Source organism: Gymnoscopelus braueri (genome assembly GCF_963280865.1).
Source record: "Gymnoscopelus braueri genome assembly, chromosome: 13".
Lineage (NCBI taxonomy): Eukaryota > Metazoa > Chordata > Actinopteri > Myctophiformes > Myctophidae > Gymnoscopelus > Gymnoscopelus braueri.
The window spans coordinates 36,271,737-36,292,417 of record NC_137615.1 but is presented as its reverse complement, the minus strand read 5'-3'; the positions used below and the strand labels follow the sequence as shown (position 1 = coordinate 36,292,417).

At 42.2% G+C, this 20,681-nt stretch overlaps 1 protein-coding gene across 1 annotated transcript; it reads left to right on the top strand.

The window, feature by feature from the left end:
- Positions 1-1,882: 1,882 nt before the first annotated feature.
- LOC308099543 (cytoplasmic tRNA 2-thiolation protein 2-like) lies at positions 1,883-3,496 on the top strand (the record flags this gene model as incomplete). Its single annotated transcript, XM_080448281.1, has 1 exon — positions 1,883-3,496. The coding sequence occupies one exon, from the start codon at positions 1,883-1,885 to the stop codon at positions 3,494-3,496; it is 1,614 nt and encodes a 537-aa protein (XP_080304407.1).
- Between the last annotated feature and the right edge of the window lie 17,185 nt (positions 3,497-20,681).

Here is a 20,681-nt window from a genome sequence, read left to right as displayed (position 1 = left end):
CACTTTTTGCAGTTCTGGCTTAACCGGGTAGTCGGTTTTTATTAAACTTGTTCATGTCAAACGTCGTAGACACGAAACTCACAACCATTGGCCAAAGGGTGGCGCAATAGCAATCAATTGAAAAATGCAAACTTCGAACAGGCATAGCTCATGAACCGTTTGACCGACAGCAATAAAACTTCAATACACATATGTGTCTCCTTGTGAAGAACAAATTTGTCATTTGACCTATGACCTCTGACCCTTACATCTCCCACCATTTTGAATTATATGAAAAACTGTTAAAATCTCCTCCTGGGATTTTTTAGCAATGTGCACAAAACTTTCTACACATGAACTTTGGACCTATGTCGACAAAGAATCGTGCTGACATTTTTTTATGTGAAAAAATGAAGCTTTTATGAGCCAATGAATATTGCAGTTTTATGAAAATTATTTTTCTGCCCCTAACTACATAAACGCAGAGTCACATTTTTATGAAACTTTGCAGTATGGTTAGAGGGTCATTCCAAATAGCGCTGAAACCAATCTTACTCCAATAGGCCAAAGGGGGGCGCTATAGCAATCGTTTGAAAATGCTAACTTTGAACAGGCATAAATCATGCCTCGTTTGGCCTAAAGCCATGCAACTTCCTTACACATGTGCCTTGACTCATGAGGAACACATCTGTCTCTTTGACCAGTAAGCTCCGCCCTTAGATTTACGCCATTTTGAGCAGTTTAAAAGACACTTAACCATTTTTTCTGGATTTTTTAGAAATTTGCGTGAAACGTTCTACACACAATCTATGGACCATTATCTAAAATCCCAGGTGAAGAGAAGTTTATATGTGAAGAAATTAAGCCTCCATGAGCGAGAGAGAGATCAACACGGGGTGGGAATCTAATCCAATACGCCCTGGTACAAGAGACTTGCACCCTCAGTTGTGAAAATGTGGAGCAAAAGGGACTGGAAGGCAGCAAGGGATCCTGACCCAGCTGCAGTTTTTATAGCCCCACACAAAAAGGATGGAGAGGATAACTGAGCAATTTTATTCATTGAATTGATATAACATATAGCTTTTTGTTCCTTTCTTTACAATTTCCAGAACCTTGTGATCTAAGGACATACTGTCATTAGTCTAGCAGGGGAAAAAGGTTCACATGTACCCAAATTATTTATCTCTGCCAGACCGGAAGCAGGGCGGTGTTTATGTCTTCTCCGCTATATATGTGTGTGTGTGTGTCTGTCTGTCCTTGTGTAGCTAATCTCACAAACCGCTGGACTGATCTGCGTCAAACTTGTCAAGGTTGCAGCCAGTAGGCCAAGCAAGTGGTGCTATACCAGCCCACTTTATGTTTTGGCCTATGACTCCTGAACCGTAAAGTCATACAATAAAAAAATCCCTGGATTCCTTGGGCCACTGAGGGCCACTGGGCCACTGAGAGCCATACGGAGCACCACAAAATGTAAAAAATGTCATTGCTTGTTTCAGAAAGCCAGAATACGGAGATGACGTCATATGAACATCCCTGGCACTATTCTTTAAGAGCGTGGCAGTGGAGGGGTCCAAATATGGATATGACTGATGTTATGTCATATGACGTATAGTTTAGATCTCTGGGGGACCCCGGTCAACTGTACCGTTTCAGCATTTAAGGTCTGTGCCTCTGGTGGCATAGCTGAGGAGGACAGATCACGAGGGGAGAGTGACTGCTTCTGGACGGATAGTGGTGGCACAGGAAGAGGCTGGAGGGACAAGCAGGAGCTGTGACAGTTGCACTCTTAAGACTGCAGATTGTCCAGAGAACGAAGGTGATGCATATTAATGCATCAATCCACACTTTAAAATCCATGAAATCGAAACATCAAACTGAAAAGGTGGAGCAATCTGGTTGCAGAATGTGTGACATAGATGAAGAATACATTGGTCAGATGGAACTACGTGTGCCAGGTGTTGTCAAGGTATGCATCAAATGCAAAGAAAACACAGCAGCTCTGGTCATCAGGGCAGGAGATGCCTTCTGCAGGGGCTGTTTCAAGGAGTACTTCACACATAAGTTCAGGGCCATGCTTGGCAAGAACAGACTCATTCTCCCTGGAGAGAAGGTGCTACTGGCTGTGTCGGGAGGACCTTCTTCCTCTTCCATGCTCTATCAGGTTCAAGAGGGTTTGAGTCAAAATGCTCACAAGAAGTTGAGATTCATACCTGGGATTGTTTTTATTGACGAGGGTGGCGTTCTCGGGCTGTCTGCGGAGGAGAGGCAGAGGACAGTAGCTGAGTTGCAGGCTGCATTCAAAGCCACCGGCTTCCCCTATCACATTGTACCTCTGGAACAGGTTTTTAATCTTACCAGTTCAGTTTTGGAACCAGTTTCCTCTGCCCCAGACCAACCAGCAGCAACTGACAGCAACAAAGCTGCTGTAGACTACTTCATTCACAACAGTCATCAGAAGCATGTCAGCCCAGAGAAACAGTCCTGTCCTGACCTGTCACGACTCAACATCCAGGAGGGTAGACCTGATGAGTCTAGTAGTACCCAGGAGGGTAGATGTCATGAGTCCAGCATCCAGGAGAGTAGACTTGATGACCAGATGCCCAGTACCAAGGCTTTGCAAAGACTGTTCACCTCAGTGAAGACACAGACAGCCAAAGAAGACCTTCTGCACACACTCAGACAGCATCTACTGGTCCATACAGCTCGAAGTCAAGGCTACAGCAAACTGATGGTAGGAGACAACTGTACCAGACAGGCTGTCAGATTGCTTGCTAGTATTGCATTGGGCAGAGGAGCACAGTTGGGAATGGATACAGGGTTCTCAGACCACAGGTACAGTGATACCGTAACAGTGAGGCCGATGAGGGACTATTCAGCTAAAGAAATCTCCTTCTTCAACTACATGTTTAATGTTCCCTCCATCTTTATACCCAGCCTGGACGCTAAGATGACAGACAAGGCTGGCATCCAGCGTCTTACAGAGAGTTTTGTCACTAAACTTCAAGTGGATTTCCCCTCGACTGTCAGCACCATCTACAGGACTGGTGAGAAACTTCAGACAGTGTGCCCCCCTCAGAAATGTCCTGCTGCTGACAGCAGTGATAAATGCCTGCTCTGTATGTGCACCTTGGACACTGCCGCTGCTGAGGAGGCCTCAGCCTTCCAGGCTACTCTGATCTCAGAGCAGCTCTCAAAGAAACAAACTTCTGGAGGCTCCAACACCGGAAGCCCACTACTGACCACAGGTCAATGCTGTTCATCCCAGGAGGGGAAAGGAAGACACAGCAAGGGAGGGACAGGAAATGGAACTGGAAGTTGTTCCTCTTCCGTCAAGGCATCGCAAACACTAGAGCTGAAGAGCCTGTTGTGTTACAGCTGTCGCCTGACCATCAAAGACATGTCATCAGTGGAGGTTCTACCCGAGTACATCCTCTCTGAGGGCCAAAAGAGGACGAACAGGTCTCAGATGAGAGAGGAGATTAGCGAATTCCTATTGGATGAAGACGATGACAACTAGGACGAAAATAAGTCCTTTTGCTTCATGTTGACCGCTGAATTTTCGACACTGAGAATTCATGACCTATCCTGCAGTCTATAACAGAATGGCACTCTCTTCTTTCCGCTATTACAGTGGCAAAATGTGTTTAATTGCTAACTGAAATATACTACGTGGGTTGAGTAAGTTTTACTCAACCCACTTTAGAGATACAGAGTCATTTTGGATTTTGGAGTGTTTCCTGTCAGGCTTGTACTTTGAGCTTCATGCTGTTGTGGTATTTCATGTTGAGGTATATCCAAATCTTCTGATCTTTATTCAAACTATTTTAATGGGTCAGTAGTCATTTATGCTTTGTCGCATGACTGTGCTGATAGAAAATATGTGATGTATTTGCCACAAAACCATTTGTCTGGTGAGAACCTGAGCTATTTACCTACAGTATTATGCTTATAGCAGGTTCATACACTTTCATGTTAGTTTACAAGGAATTTATGAGGAAAGCGGAATTGAATTGAATATTGCGGACCTACAAAACTGGATGTTTTCTGCCATGCATTACTCATCCAGATCAAGATCAGTTCAATGAATATGGAATACATGATGTCCAACCAGGGCAGGAATTTCACAGAGGCCATGTGAAGGCCACAGCTGCCGTTGCCCCTCAGTTAAATAATTATAATACATTTTATTTATATTGCACTTTACATTTGAAACAAATCTCAAAGTGCTACAGTACAGCATACATTTGCATAAAAACAACACATCTAAAAGGAGTCTTAAAAACATTTAAAAGCATGGGGGCAAAAGGTTTGGCCTTCTGCCCCTCAAAACATTATATGCCCTGAGGACACAGTTGCGAACATAGCCGATCTACAAGCTCACAACGTGCCATGGCGTGCTGTGACCTTGTCAATCAGCTATTTTTGGAAATGATTTTTTTTTCCTTCATTTTGAAATCATTTTGAAATGAACTTATAGTCACTCACTAGTTGAAATGATGTTTCTCAGATTCACGCACAGACCGGGCCCATTTTAATTTCTGATTGCACTTTCAGGGAGGGTGCGAAACAGATGTGAATGTAGGCCTATATGAAGGCTATGGAGTGTTGCCAAGGATTAGTGCAATATTTCAACTTTTTGCATTTGCACTGCAGCCTGCAGGTCACAGTTAGGCAAATAAGAGAGTAACTAAATAACATCTGTCACTTAGAATAATTTCATTTCATATGCGACATTGACAGCCTTGACTGCGTGTCATGCATTTCTGGTGGCATCTAATTAAGGCGCTGTGACAAACTGGCCGACAGCTGTGTCTGCCGCTGCACAAGAGCCTGTTAGGGCTCAAACGAGATCAATTATAGGGAAGATCAAAGATGGTGATTATGTGGCAGTCATGTCACTGAATTTATTCATGCACGACACGATGACACCCAGACAGCAAGCACTGCCCTACCGCTCACACACACACACACGTATACTGTATATGCACACACGAATGCTTGGAGCAACCTTATATATGTATATATATATATTTTATATGTTTATCCTGAACTGTAGGACTACTGACTGCCATGGGTAAGTATATACCCATTGCAGACACTACTGACAGAGAGAAACAGACTGTGTGTGTGTGTGTGTGTGTGTGTGTGTGTGTGTGTGTGTGTGTGTGTGTGTGTGTGTGTGTGTGTAAAGAAACATACTGTAGCCTACTAACAACACTTTACTAACAACACGCCCACCCGCCCGCCCACCCACCCACCCACCCACCCACCCACCCACACACACACACACACACACACACACACACACACACACACACACACACACACACACACACACACACACACACACACACACACACACACGCACGCACGCAAATGACAGAGAGGATCCAGTGAAGTGTAACATCAGCTGCTATAGGCTCCTTGTGTCGAACACTGTGGCCCACAGGGAACACTTCCTAAATTAACTTGTTCTCAAAGACATAAAGGCTTTAGGAAACAATTCTGTGTGATTATATTTCCAACCTCTAGCTTGTCTTTGCTGACTTGCTTATCTGGCTAAATATCCTAATGAATGGCTCCTGTCTGTGGTAAACCATGCAGTAATCCCAGTCACAGCAGGAGGAGAGCTGTGCATTAGGCTGTATGCACAACAGCCATATTGGAAAGAAAGTGGGCCTCTTCTTACTTCCTTAACAGGTGTTACCAATAATACTAATTAAGGCTCTGTTCCATTCTGGTCAGACAGAGTCAGTGCCGATGTTGTGCATGTTGGCTCACTGGAAACACCAGTGGGTCTCAAAGTGTGGTCCAGGGACCCTTGTGGTTTCTTGGGGGGGTTCCAAATGGCCCCTTTACATAACGGTCCATTTGGTTCCATTTGTACACGCTCAGAGTTATGGGGGTCCTTGAAATTAAAAAGTTTGAGAACCACTGTGCTACACAAAATGGAACAGAGCCTTCATTAGTATCATTGGTAACGACATATTGACAGCAGTATGGTCCTTTAACCTTTGATAAACGCAACGTCACCATACGACAGACAGACACTACTGACAGAGAGAAACAGACTTGAGAGTAGATGACTGATGTGCCATGTGCTGATGCCTTCTCTCATGTCCTGACTGGGAGGGCTCCATCTCATTTGAATGTGAAAGGGCATCGGAAGCATACATCACGATGATTGATTCTGAGCCGATCGCTGGGAGAGTCATTTGTCTTTCTGTTGCCTCAGAGTCCAGAGCTATGCGATTTATCTCGTATGCGATGACCAGCGCATTATGGATTTATTATGCCATTCTGAGATCATCAGCAGTACTGTAACAGAGAGAGGGGGAGAAAAAAAGTAAAGTATGTAAATTAATGAACATACCGTGAATATGGATCACTCCCAGTCCCTCATCTCTCAAGACAGATCCAAAGAAGATATCATTTATTTCTACCGAATGGGTTCCTAGATTGCCCAGTTCCCAACATAAATAATAAGCACAATAACATAACAGTAGAACAAGTGTGTGCCCTGAGGTATGTTGGGTAGTCCTGCCCAGTTGAGCTGGCAGCCCGGCACATGTTATACAGCCCCCACCTCAGGGGTCTAACTTTCACCAGAGACCCATGCAGCCATCACAAAGACATCCAGACATACTTCTAGGTGCACCTCGAAATTATACCCCTGCAGTGTCTCGAGCTACCAGGCCAGTTGTCCTTCTGGCTCTATGGGAGGAAGGTCACTGATGCGTGGTCAATTGTTGTCCATACAGATAAGGACGGAAATGTTTAAGAGCCTGCCAACAGCTCCTGTCGAGTCACATTGTAGTTGTGCTCTACATGACAATAGAACAATAATGGTGTGTGCAGCCAGCCTGAGGCATGCTGGGAAGTCCTGCCCAGTTGAGTGGGCACACCCCAGGATGGACAATACTGTATCTGCCTGTGTGGGCAGTACACAGCTGAAACAGAATGTTCCTATTGTTTCCATATCTCAACATTGATCTCTGTAATACAATCGTAAAGGGCTTTGCATGGATAACAGACAGACAGACAGGCAGGTGCAGACAGACAGACAGACAGACAGACAGACAGACAGACAGACAGACAGACAGACAGACAGACAGACAGACAGACAGACAGACAGACAGACAGACAGACAGACAGACAGACAGACAGACAGACAGACAGACAGACAGACAGACAGACACTTTATTGACCCTACAGTGGAAGGGGCAAATTAATACGTTGGTTCATCTTTATGTCCAGTATGGTCTCCATGGCTATTCCAGTCAACCCAGACATGGGTGTAAATTGGGTGTAATTGCAGCAGTAACTAAATTATAATTCATATTGATTGACTCTAATTCCTTTACTTGCTCACCATCCCTCTCCTCAGAAAAGGGTTGCCTTGCCACCTTGCCTTAAGACTATTCATACGTGTGATCGAGCAACAGCACCCTGCTAGAACACTGTGAGGTTAGTAGAGGTGGTTAAGGGATGGAAGATTTTCACTCTAGAAACCAAGTGGAATATCACAGGTAGCCATGGATTTATATTACACCAGTGTCATTAAACAGAAACAAAGCTTGCCTTTCCCCCCACTTTATTCCCATCCCAATAAAAAGGCCAATAACAGCAAATCCCTCTGGTTTCTACTGCTCTAGAACCAACATAAACAGCAACATGCATAGCTTTTGTAATATGATTACAAATGGATGTGCGCAGGTTCAACATCACAGCAGGCCACTGACTGTATTATTTGTTGTCCCTGTGCTCTTGTGTCTCAACTTAACCCTTTGAACCCTTGAATCCCTACTTTGGGGGGAATGTTCGCTGTTGCGACGTGTTGTGAGGTTGTAGATTAACTATTTTTGCTGAAGAGATTTGATGTAGGGAGAAAAGAACAAGACCAAATACAGAGATGATCACGGTCAATTAAGTATTAGTTTACTAACTATAGAGGGTTTAAGTTGTTAATCTGCTGTTGCGCTCATTCTAAATCACTCTGGATGCAGCTGACATCTGAGTTCCAATGTCTTCCCAAACCTTATCCTTGGAGGCTAGACCCTTAGAGCCATATTTTGCACGACACCCTCCACACACATACATGCACAGACTTGCACCCCTTGGCACACATCTAATCTCTTTTTTTGTTGTACACGATCGCAGCACTAGAGGAGAGCAGAGGAGGTTAGAAGCAGAGATAAGGAAGTTACACTAGCTCGGGTAACCTGTGTGCTCTTTGTGTTTTTATTCCATCATACAATTCATTCCTGTGGGGACCCAGCACCCAACAGTGGAGCCCTGACCTCTTTAAAAATAAAAAACAACAATACAAACCATGCTTTTAACACATGGGGGGTGAATATAAAATATCCAAATATTGAATCAAGTAACTTAAAATTGTCTTGGTGCACACAAAAGCCAGAGTAGACATGACAATTAACCCAAAAGTGATATACTGTACCTCTTTAAGTGCAATTCTGAGTATTTCCATTGTTCAATACTTACAGTACGTACCATACATGTCATATGGGCATATATAAAACATACATTAACTGGAAAATTATGATATAATAATAATAATTGGTTAAGCTACGAAGCAGCAACATTATATTGATGAATATATTAATGCATTACTAATTACATTCTGCATAATGAATGGAATACTTTAGTGTTTAGTACTGTAAGGATATTTTGATGCAAATACTTTTGTTATTTTTCTCAATTAAAACATTTTATGCAGGACTCTTAATTGTAACATTGCATTTCTACATTGTGGTATTGCTACTTTTAATTAAGTAAAAATAAATGAGTACTTCTTCCACCACCACAGGCCAGTCATTAATTTTAAAGACGTGAATCTCTTTTCAGTTGACTTGGTGATGACTGCTGTTTCCATGAGCTGTGCACACATGATAACCATGAACAAAGACTTTTCACTTATGAGCAAAAAGATATTGTGAATTGTGATTTTTCTGCTTCCAGACGTTGATGGTGGACCGAGGACCTCTAGTGGGAGGTAGGCAAAAAACACACCAATCCCTTATAATTTGAAGCAGGATCACAATACATAGAAAGACACCAGTCAGGCACATCGCATACATATGAAAGGACAGCCATGTATGTCAATTCTACAGGCTAAGACTGCCATGGTCATCCTTTTTACCATGTAGCCTAACCTTGTCACTAGTGGAGAAATAGCTCTATGAAAGCTGAAGGGTTGTGAACCACTGTTATGTAGCCTACAGACTACATTCTTTGTAGAAGTTGACCTTTATACTGCCAACAATGCCAACACTGTGTTTCTTTCATCTGATGTGCCTGGTCAGCCTTCAGTTCAAATGTGTATTACTGTGGGTGAAATTACTTCCTTCCACTCTACTCTGGTTAATGTGAATGAACCCCCACATGGTTTGGACTATTTATTACTAATAGTGACAATATACCATATTTATATTATTATTATGCACTGACTGTTTCTGTATGATAACTATTCCCTCTCTCTGTGGAGGTTGAGTCTTCTGACAGCATTCTGACAGTAATCTAAGAGTTTGTGTGAATTTCTTTTTTCTTAGTTGCCACATGAAGTCATCTCTAACAGAACAGAGACTGTGAGAAGACTCTATAAGACAAAGCACAATAAATACACCTCAAACTTTGACTCAACTTTATTGTTACTACAGTTTACACCAAGTATAAAGGAGGGGGGGATTATTATTATGCCATTGCAACCAAATGTAGCAATGTAATCATTGTTAAACAAATTAAAAGTTAAAAAAATGTACATAAAAGGTATAAAGTAATATATACAGGCTGGTGCTACTGTATGTAGTCAAATACAGTATACAGCAGGTGTAAATATGCCCATAATCAAAAGAGAGACAACAAGGTATCTACATATTTACACATAGCATATCCATCCAAACATTAATGTAGTTGTATACAACGTAGGTTCAGGAGTGGAGACCACCCTCTGCTTATCACAGCCACTCCCCGTCCTCAATCGCTTCCCTGTCTACCACACTACCTTCACTCATTAGCCACTCCCCATTCATAATCACCCCTATCCACTACACCTGCCTCCACTCACCTCAGCCAATCCTTGTTGCAATCACCACAGTATAAATACACCTGCGATCTCTCAACTCTTGTTTGTTCTGCTCCACAACAGACCAAACATGGATCGCGAGTACTGCGCTTGTAGATCGGCTCTTTCTGCCTTTCATCGCCTTCAAGTTCGTCCTCCTCCACCCCAACCTCCTCCTTCCCCCTCGATTCTCGCTCTTCTCCCTTCTGTCTCTACTTCTCCAGGAATCCGGGGGGGGACAGTGACGGAGCCTAGACGACCGACCGCTCCCCGAGTAGAGCAACGATGGCCGTCCGCTCCCGAGACATACTCCCCCCACCCTGAGTCTCACCCCGCCCGGGTTCCACATCCACACACGTCCACCCATTTTGGTTCAATAAAACCCGTTAACTTAAGCAGAAGGTGTGGTCTCTTACTAGTGAATGTTCAATCCAATCCAATCCACTTTATTTATAGAGCACATTTAAAACAACAGTGTTGAACCAAAGTGCTGTACACTCAGTAACAAAATATACTAAAAAATACAAGATAGTGGTACAATCTGAGGATGCAGGGGCTAACTCTGTACTTATTCAGGCGGCGAAACCAGTATAGTCGCTGCCTTTTTCGCCATGTGTGTGGTGTGTGTGTGTCCCACTACCCACTTGAGCTCCTCCTCGATGTATACCCCAAGGAACTTGAACTTGCTGACCCTTTCCACTGCAGCTCCAGCGATGAAGACGGGCACATGCTCTCTCCTTCACCTCCTGAAGTCCACGATCAGCTCCTTGGTCTTGTTGATGTTGAGGATAAGACTGTTCTCCTGGCACCAGAGTGCCAGAAAACTGATCTCATCTCTGTAGGCAGACTCATCGTTGTTGATAATCCGACCTATCACTGTTGTGTCTTCAGAATGATTTTGGAGTTGTGTGTGGCTGCGCTGCGCAGTCATGCGTGTACAGGGAGTATAGAGGAGAGGGCTCAGCACGCATCTTTGGGGTGCTCCAGTGCTGAGGGTCAGGGTGTCGGATGTGATACTGCCCATTCTCACCACATGGCATTGGTTCGACAGGAAGTCTAGTATCCAGTCGCACATGCTTGGGTGTAGCTCTAGGTCTCTGAGCTTTGTGTCAAGTCTTGCTGGGACAATGGTGTTGAAAGCTGAGCTGTAGTCCACAAACAACATATGCACGTACTAGCCCTTCAGCTTGTTGTCATCCATTTGCGACAGGACGTGTGAAGAGCCATGGCAATTGCAACGGCGTGGATCTGTTTTGACAGTATGCAAACTGCCACGGGTCCAGCAAGGCAGGTAATATGGAGCAGATGTATTCTCTCACCATCTTCACAAAGCATTTGCTGACTATTGGGGTGAGAGCGACAGGTCTCCAGTCATTCAGACCTGTCACCTTGGATTTCTTGGGGATGGGCACAATGGTGAACATTTTGAAATACATTAAAGCAATGCATAAAATGCAATATAAGATAACAATACAATAAAATCAACTTAAAATTACAAATACATAAGACACTAACAAAATAGTGTTTAACCGTAATTAAAAACGAGAAATCAACAAATTCAGCCATTCTGACATTTAGATCTGAGCTTAGTTGGAGGGACAGATAAATGACCTTGGTCGTCCTGTATTTGCTGATTGAAGTGTGCGGGAAAGGAGGGCTCGATCACATCCTGCAGGTTTGGTGGTGCCATGCCATGGTCACCTTGTAGGTCATCAGTGCTTGGAATTGAATGCGGGGAGCAACCGGAAGCTATAGAGAAGGGAATGCAGAAGTGGGGAGATATGAGCAGATATGCAGGCAGGCCAGCAAGGAGGGAGTTGGAATAGTCAAGCCTGAAGATGACTGAGGCGAGATGACAAGGAGTTGGGCAGACTCTTTGGTGATGAAAGGTCTATCCTCCGGATGTAGAGTGCAAACCTACAGGAGTGAGTGATCCTATTAATAATGCGTCACAGAATGCACACACACACACACGCACACGCACACGCACACGCACACGCACACACACACACACACACACACACTGTCTTCAAACAAGCGCAGCAGGTTGTGTGTGGAGGAGAATGGATGAGGGTTGTTTTAATTGAATTTTAAATGATCCAATTCAAGTCCCAGGCTTTTGGACAGGATCACAGTTGGTTGAGAAGTCAGTTCACATTCCTCAAAGCATAGTGTTATTAATCCTTTTCTGCAAGGGCTTCCATTATAATTGAAATGGACTCCGTCCCTCAGCTGCCTTCCCTTGAACAATTGAGAGTAAATGGCAAAGTTACAGTAACCACTTCAAAGAAGAATCATCTGAGCTGAATTCCCAAAGGCACACATTGTCTGCAATATCATCCATAGCTAATTAAAAAATAATATGTACTGCAGAGATTAAACGTAAGTTGTATTATGACCTCTAACACACCACTTTTTGACAGTTTCTGCAAGCTAATTAATTACTTTCCTCTTCTTACCTTAAGCCTAATTTACACTCTGTCGTGTGGCGGTGTCGCTCATCGAAAATAACTGACGTGATGATGTCAGCTTTAGCCTCTTAAGCCAGACCACAATCTTCGAATGCTACAGAGAGTCTGTTGTTCAGCCAGGTGAAAGTTGAGAACAGGAAGCTGTCATCTGCTCTTAAGATCGGAAGGGTATTCGACCAATCATGACACAGTGTTCTCGAAAATGTATATAGTTAACTATCTTTGAAATACACAGTATTTTCAGTTCTACCAAGAAGCTGGCTAGCTAGGCTTCGAATAATTTGGTTTCCAGTATAGATTGGCCAGGCGTAAGTGGGTGGAGGAAAAACATCCCATTTATTTATTTTCAGAGCTTCCGAAGAAGTTGAGAATCAGTTCAATCAGTGAAACTGGGTTCTGCAGCAGATTACACTGTTAATAATTAGGATAGGCTACACTATGTGCATTCTTGGGATTGGAAATATAATTACATCATGTATTGCATGTATTGGTGCTGGGCCACTGACCCACCCTACTATTAATATGTGTGCTTGTATTATTTGCAATCTTGGAGGCTAAGCTTGTTCTAAGTCATTCTTGATAACACCATCAACTAAAAGACTAACGTGTGCAATATAAAATGAATGTAATCTATCACAAGCTCATAGCATTACAATGGACAAAGAGAAATTAATTAGCAATGCAGTGACAGAGGTTATTTGACTACATGAGCACCAGTGAGATTAATTCCCCAAGGGTTGCTCTTAGAGTAATTGTCATGCGACAAAATATAAATTAAGCCTTCAACACTGCAGCAGGGGAAGAAAACATTCAATTAGGCTCAGACATTGGTAGGGTACAGCTAATCAATTATCAAAGTCACAGGACACTAATGCCAGATTACACCAAAAATAGCTGATCTACAAGCTCACAGCAGTAGTAGATATCGGTGTGTGACACTGGCGCGCAAATAAGTATAAATGAGGCTTTAGTGTGTGTTCAAAACATTGGCCTAGATTTACAGAAAGCTAGACTACATTTTCGTGTCATTTATTTGTCATGCCCTTGGTGTGCAAAGAGCAGGATTAATTACATGGTTACAAAAGAGAGATCAAGAGACAATTATCTGCTCAGAACTCGATAACCAAGAGCTTTCAGTAAAGAGTATAACAATAGTTTATTTTCATTATATTCAGAGTTCATATTTATGGCAATTTATCCCACCATGTTTGTGAACTTTCGATGGTTGTACTGTAACTTAGGGGGGGAAAAGCTGAAAAATACAGCGATTATTTTATGTTTCAAAAGATGTTCTCTCGATAAAACACCACAATGGTGTGAACCCTTAACTCTGTCGTTTTCACAGCCGTGGTCTGCCTGTGGCTATTATTCTTGTTGGCAGGCAACAACAGAGCTGAGAAAACTGAAATAAATCCAGCAAAATAAGTATTTGGCTGGGACAATGTTTTGGTCTCCAGCAGTGCATTTCCAAGGATGTTTGAAGAAACATCTGTTTAGTCTAGGTTTTGGTTATTCCACAATAAATATGTATGAATTATGACAGCTCAGTACACAACAGATCTTTTTGGTTATTCATGTATTGCCTCAGCATTTGGAATGAGACCAGGTGATGAAAAATTCTGCAGTGTCTCTGGTGTCTGTGTGTAATAGACCTTTTCATTTGACACTAAATAGTAGGGTAAACACAGGTGCTATCAATTATATTAATTAAGGTTCCCTTCCATTCAGGTCCAACAGTGTAGGGTGCTGCTTTTGTGCATGATGACTCACTAGAAATGCTCTGCCACACTAAATGGAATAGCACCTTAATTACTATCATATGTAACACCCGTGTTTACCCTACTATTTCATGTCAGTATGGCTGCCGTGAAAAAGGTTGTGAAATTAGACTGCGTAGATGAGAAAGACTGTAAAGACAGCATCCTCGCTGACTGTGGTTAGTTTGTTATGTGTGTTTATGTTGGACTGGCAGATGGTGTGATTGACAGGAAATTAACCCAGTCAACTTTCAGTCACAAAAGCCTAATAAAAAACCTTTTGTTTTGTTAACAGTTAACTGTCATTTGATCCTGGGCAAAATGGTAATCCCTTGATCGATCCTTGATGTCATTAGTATGGCCCATTGGCCCTAAATATGGGTATGCCTATTAACTGTTGGATAGGCGGTTCTGGACAACCGCGTGCGCATGCGCGTGCGTGCGTGCGTGCGTGCGTGCGTGCGTGCGTGCGCAGGTGCGTTGTTCCTTGAGGCGAACATCTTTACCACTACAGCCTTAACAGCTGTGCCATTAGTGGCTTGTTCAGTAAATGTGAAGCAGATAGAGAAGCTTCTTGGGCTGGCTGCCTCTACAGGGTTCTTGGATGCTTTGATAGTCTGTGTTCTACCAGCTTCAGGTCCACTGCCTGAAGTTGCCAGGCAGGCCTCTCTAAGCCAGGCTGCATGGGCTGGGTGCAGGAAAGTCTAAGGGCACGGTTACACATAACTTCTTCAGTGCATATGTCATCTTCCCCGTTATTGGAGCAAACGGCTGGAGCGTCCCGCTGCAGCGCGTTTAGGGCTTAGAAGTGTGTGAAGCTTGGAGTTCATTATTGGTGAACTCTGGCGGGCATCAATCCATAGGAAAGAAGCATCGTGGTTGATCCCACTTGGCACGGCAGCCATTTCGCTTGTAGTTTTCTTTCTGTGAGCCAACCACTCCAATGTACTGTAAGTCAAACAAACTACACACAAGAAAATAGCCACTCCTGCCACTCAAATGAAAAAGAATGAAGAGGGGTTTATTTGCCTCTCACTCATACAGCTACAAGCAGCAAAATGTTGGTGGTTCTGCAAAGACTGTGCTATAACACAATACCAAAAATGTATACAAATACTAATCAGTGTTAAATGTGTGTAGTAGTGTGTAGTGTTAAATACAGGCAATCTAGTGTTGTTGCCTGGATAACAGCTTAAGGGCAGGGAAAATAGACTGCCCTAAACTGACCAAGAAAGATCTGGATAAATATGTGAATCTTTTTGATGCCTTGCTGGGTAATATAAGGTGCCTAAAGATGCACTATTGTGTCGGGACATACTGCAGGAATGTACAACACTGTAATGATTTATCTTCCCTGTATGAATCTATTGTGGAGTCTCACTGTATTTCCAGCAGGCCTCTCCACAAACATAGGTCAAAAGTATGTAATGCTAAGCCAGGGTGGAATGATCACGTTCAAGAGCTTCATGCAGAGGCTAGAATGGCTTTTAGGATATGGGCTAAGTCTGGCAAAAATAGACAAAACGCACTAATTTTAAATATGCCCTTCCTTTTATTAAAAGAAACGGAAACGGAATGAGGTCAGATTCACTGGCAAAGAAGCTGCAAAAAAATAATGTGAATGATTTCTGGAATGAAATAAAAATTATAAATAATTGCAAAACATCTCTTCCATCAAATATAGATGGTGTGAGTGGTGGTGAAATTTCACAGTTATGGCAGAAACAGTATTCTGAGCTGTTCAACTGTGTAAAAAGTCATCTGTTTGTAGTGGAAAATGTAGATTTAAGAGATAATAAGGCCTGTGGTCTGGACAATATAACAGCTTAACATCTTGCTAGTAAGAAACGGTGTCCTGGTGGTTGGTGTTTTACAGGTTTTTTTGTTCATGGGTTTTTACCTGTTTCCATGCTCTCTATTGTGTTAGTGCCGGTCATTAAAGACAAAGTGGGTAAGCTAAACAGCTCAGACAATTATGGGCCAATTGCCTTGGCCAGCGTTTTGTCCAAAGTGCTAGAGACAATTCTACTGAGTAGACTTGAGAGGTTGATCATGACTGCTGATTCAAACGAAAACATGGCACTGATTTGTGTATTTTAGCTTGTCTCCAACAGCTTCTGAGTATATGCTCTTGATTCTATATTAAATACAACGCTAAAAAGAGTAAGATCATTATTGTCCTAAGTAGGGAAGACAGACAATAAACCTTTCCCGACTTCTATCCGGCCGGCACTGCCCTTGTGTGTGCAGTGAGATTACTTATTCTCCATATATTATATTATCTCCATTCTCCAATGACCTTTCAGATGACAAGGACATCTATAGACAGCGGTGGAAGCTGTATGCCCAAGCGAACATGCTGTGTCGCAAATTTAGCATGTGTTCTGTACCTGTGAAGATATCTCTCTTTAAATCTTTCTGTACACCACTGTATACTGCCCACCTTTGGTGTCGCTACAGACAAGGTAGCATCAGACGACTCACAGTGGCCTAAAATGACTGCATGAAGCTGCTGCTGAGAGCTCCAAGAATCTCCAGTGCAAGCCAGATGTTTGTTGGTGTCGGGGTACCCACCTGCTCTGCTGTGCTACGTAACCCCATGTGTAGGGCATCTGAGTCAGTAAATGACATCATCGCTGTCATAGGACACACAGACTACACACAGTTCTGTCAGGTTCTCATCTAGACTGTGGAACCATTGGCGCATATGTTTGTAGGTCTGTGTGTTTGTGCTGTCTGCTGTGCTGTGTTGTATGGATCTCCCTGGGTCTGAAATTGAATTGAATTGAATTGAATTGAATTGAATTGAATTGAATTGAATTGAATTGAATTGAATTGAATTGAATTGAATTGAATTGAATTGAATTGAATTGAATCATAATCATAATCATAATCATAATCATAATAATTGACATACTGAAATAAAAACAAATAAGAATAAGGGAGAAAATAGATAGATAGAAAATAAAGTTACAAAGTACAGGTAAGAAAGGCAGGTATGATGAATTCTCTTTAAGGCTGTGGAAAAATCGAGGAGCTGGATGAGGACACAAACATGGAAAGTGGAGGCTGCAGTGCTGCACTAAAGATAAAATAAAAATAAAGCCATGCTGGGAGAGATGGCTCAGGATAAGACCATGATTAATGCAGAGAGAGTCTACGAGGTAAAGGTCCATAACACTATTCTTGATTCAGCTGTTGAGGCCATCCAATTAATATTTCTGACACGACACTCTTCATGCAAATGTGTCATTTCTGGATCCCAAAAACATCCCCCAGAGCAGTTCTCTCTCTAAATCTACCCTTGAAGACCTCAGCAAGTGCCTGGTTAATTTTGATAGCAAAGCAACAGTTGATAACATGCAGATGGAGCTGAAAAGCTCAGCAGGCCATTGGGACAAGCTGAAAGAGTCACCATCGGATGAATATGCGACCAGGACAGTGAACGCTGGACCTGATGAAAAGGAAGAGGACATGGAATTTGTCAACAAAAGCAGTGCCTCCTGCAATGAGTGGGCACCACTGTGGTTCTATATGCTCCAGAGATGCAACGCAGATGCATATCACATGATTGGTCTTGGGAACAAGTTCTTGCTGGAACTTTCAATAAACCATGCAAATAATAATTTTCAACCCTAAAATAACTTAAAAAGAAGACAGAGTGTCTGCTTTTAATGTAACATATTTCCAATGCAGAGCATGAGACTAATGTGCACATCGTGTGCTGCTTATTTTCAACTCTTGTCCGTAGCTAGGCTTTATCATAAAACCACAATACACTACAGGTAAGGAAGTGCAATAAAATATGCATGGTCACAACAATAAAAAATCGAAACAAAAATACGCACAATAAAATACAATAAAGAAGAAGAAAGAAAGTAACAATACAACACATTCAGCTAAAGATGCGTACAGCTCTGGATTACTTTTAGTCAGCAACAAACCTTTGTAATAAAAATGTATCTTATTTCTGGAATCCATTTGATTTCATTTGGTAATGTGTTCCAAAGTTGATGGCCCTTCATGGAGAAAGTTGATTGTCCAAATTTTGTTATATGTGGGGTATTTTACAGTTGCCCATCATCATGCTCCTAATGACTTTGTTAGGCTATTATATGGTGTGCATGTTGTTATATGTTGTCTTTGGATATATCTGGAGAGTCGATCTAGGGATAAACTGTTGATACATTTGAAAACTCATTTGAGCAAACAAAAACAAGTGAAGCTCTCATAGCTATAAGTAGTATATTTTCAGTAGTGACAACGATGTGTGGAATAATTTCATCTAGAGAGGATGAGAGAGAGGAAGGTAAGGCCTTCCTCTCTTTATTATCATGTGTACGAGGTTGTGTGGAACTGTCTGATCACAGAAATATTATTCATCCATGGTCTTATATTATATATATGGTCTTAGGGTCTAACAATCTGAACCAAGACTCCAATATGCTGGCGTGGTATTTATTGTAATACGTGTATATGACTACAGCTTGGCTGACACATGGCTCCCTACTTATCTTTGGTGTATACTTTTAAGTAGTAGTGAAAATAGCAGATCTACAAGGTCACAGGGTATTGTGAGCTTGCATATCTGCTATTTTCCCCAAATACAAAAAAAAACAAAAACAAAACAAAAACAATTTTGGATCCCGAAGAGAGAGCAAATTCTTCCTTTGGGTCTCGAGCTAGAAGGTTTGGGAACCACTGGTCTTGAGCAGTGGTTCTCAAACTTTTGAGGCTGTGACCACCCAAAATAATTATTTGAAGGGGGGACACCCCACCCTGACAAGGATAAGGATAATTCCTTTTAACAGGTCGTTCATGAAAGTCCTTGCGGTCTTGTTTCCAATGAGAACCTGTGAGCAATTGGGGTTAAGAGTCTTGCTCAGGGACAAATTTCATATCATCGGCACATATGTTGGGATAGCCTGGAATCGAACCTGGGGCAACCAGGGCCAGCTGGTTCCCTAGGCGGGCTCACTAACCACTCAGCTATGGCCGCCCCCATCCACAAGCACTTGGGATGTAAGAGTTGAGGGATTACATTTAGTTTGACTCGGTTCCAGTGATAAATATTGTGAAAATAGCAGATCTATAATTGTAGAACGGCTATTTATTTATTTTTTGCCTATTTCATATATTATTTGACAATTTGGCCAATGTTTGACCAGCCTCTATAGTATAGTTTGTTGATGGCTTTTGATGCAGCAACGGTCTTCCCCCCCAAAAAAAAAAAATCATATGTGGACCACCCTGGGGGTCCCGACCAACAGGTTGAGAACCACTGGTCTAGAGAAGCCTACGCAATCCGTGCAAATCTTTTTTTATTTTCTAGTCTGATCATCTGAATGTGTCATTTAATCTAATATATCATGTGTGTCTCATCGCCCTATCTCTCTCTCTCTCTCTCTCTCTCTCTCTCTCTCTCTCTATCTATCGTAGGTCACTGTTACATACATGCACCATAAAATATGTCATTATTAACTGGAGAAAAGTAGAATAAAACCTGGTAAGGGAGACTGTATACAGTCAGTACACAAACATGGCTTGTTTATACAGTATATTTTACTTGCCCGGACCACAGAACTACATTTGGACATAAACTGGCTGATGAGTCTTGTTCCTCAGTGAAGAGATCTATAATGATTCAACAGAAAAACGAACAGCTGTTACTTCTGTTGTCCAAGCACTTTGGCTTCAACCCTGGTGCTCATTACTGGTGGCAATGGTTTGAATGAAGAAGACACAATGGAGATCAGCACACAGTAAAACTCCCAAAGGGAGCTACAGTGTGCAGATCTCCTTTGTTCCATCTCTGATTGTCTTCCATTGATCCAGCACCTGCCTCATTTGGTTTGTGGATGCACGCAATTATATTTTTCTCAGTGACATATGTTGGAATTAAAACACAATTGTTGCACTGTGTAAATACCAATAGAATCGGGTGTCAATAACATGGTTTGATTGTGTCACTGGACATCCAGCGAGCTCCTAACCCTTACCCAACAAGATGAATGTTTAGGGTCATGATCTGTCTAACATACGTTATTAATTCATTTGTATTTAGCATCAGAATTATTCTGATTTCAGTTGGTAATGTGTTCCAACGTTTACAGCCCTTCATAGAGAAAGGTGTTACTGTCTTGTCTTCAGATATATATGATATATGACATACATCTGGAAAGAGGATCTGTGGCTAAACTGTTGATCCATTTATGAATGAATTTGAATCATTTGAGCACAAAGTATCTTTTCAGTACGTGACAGTGTCAGTGATGTGTGGAATAATTTCATCTTTTCACTGTTAAATGCCATACTGTCTTTATTATCATGTGTAGGAGGCTGTGCTGTCTTATGAAAAACATATTCACCTTTGGCAGCCATATCCTATAATAC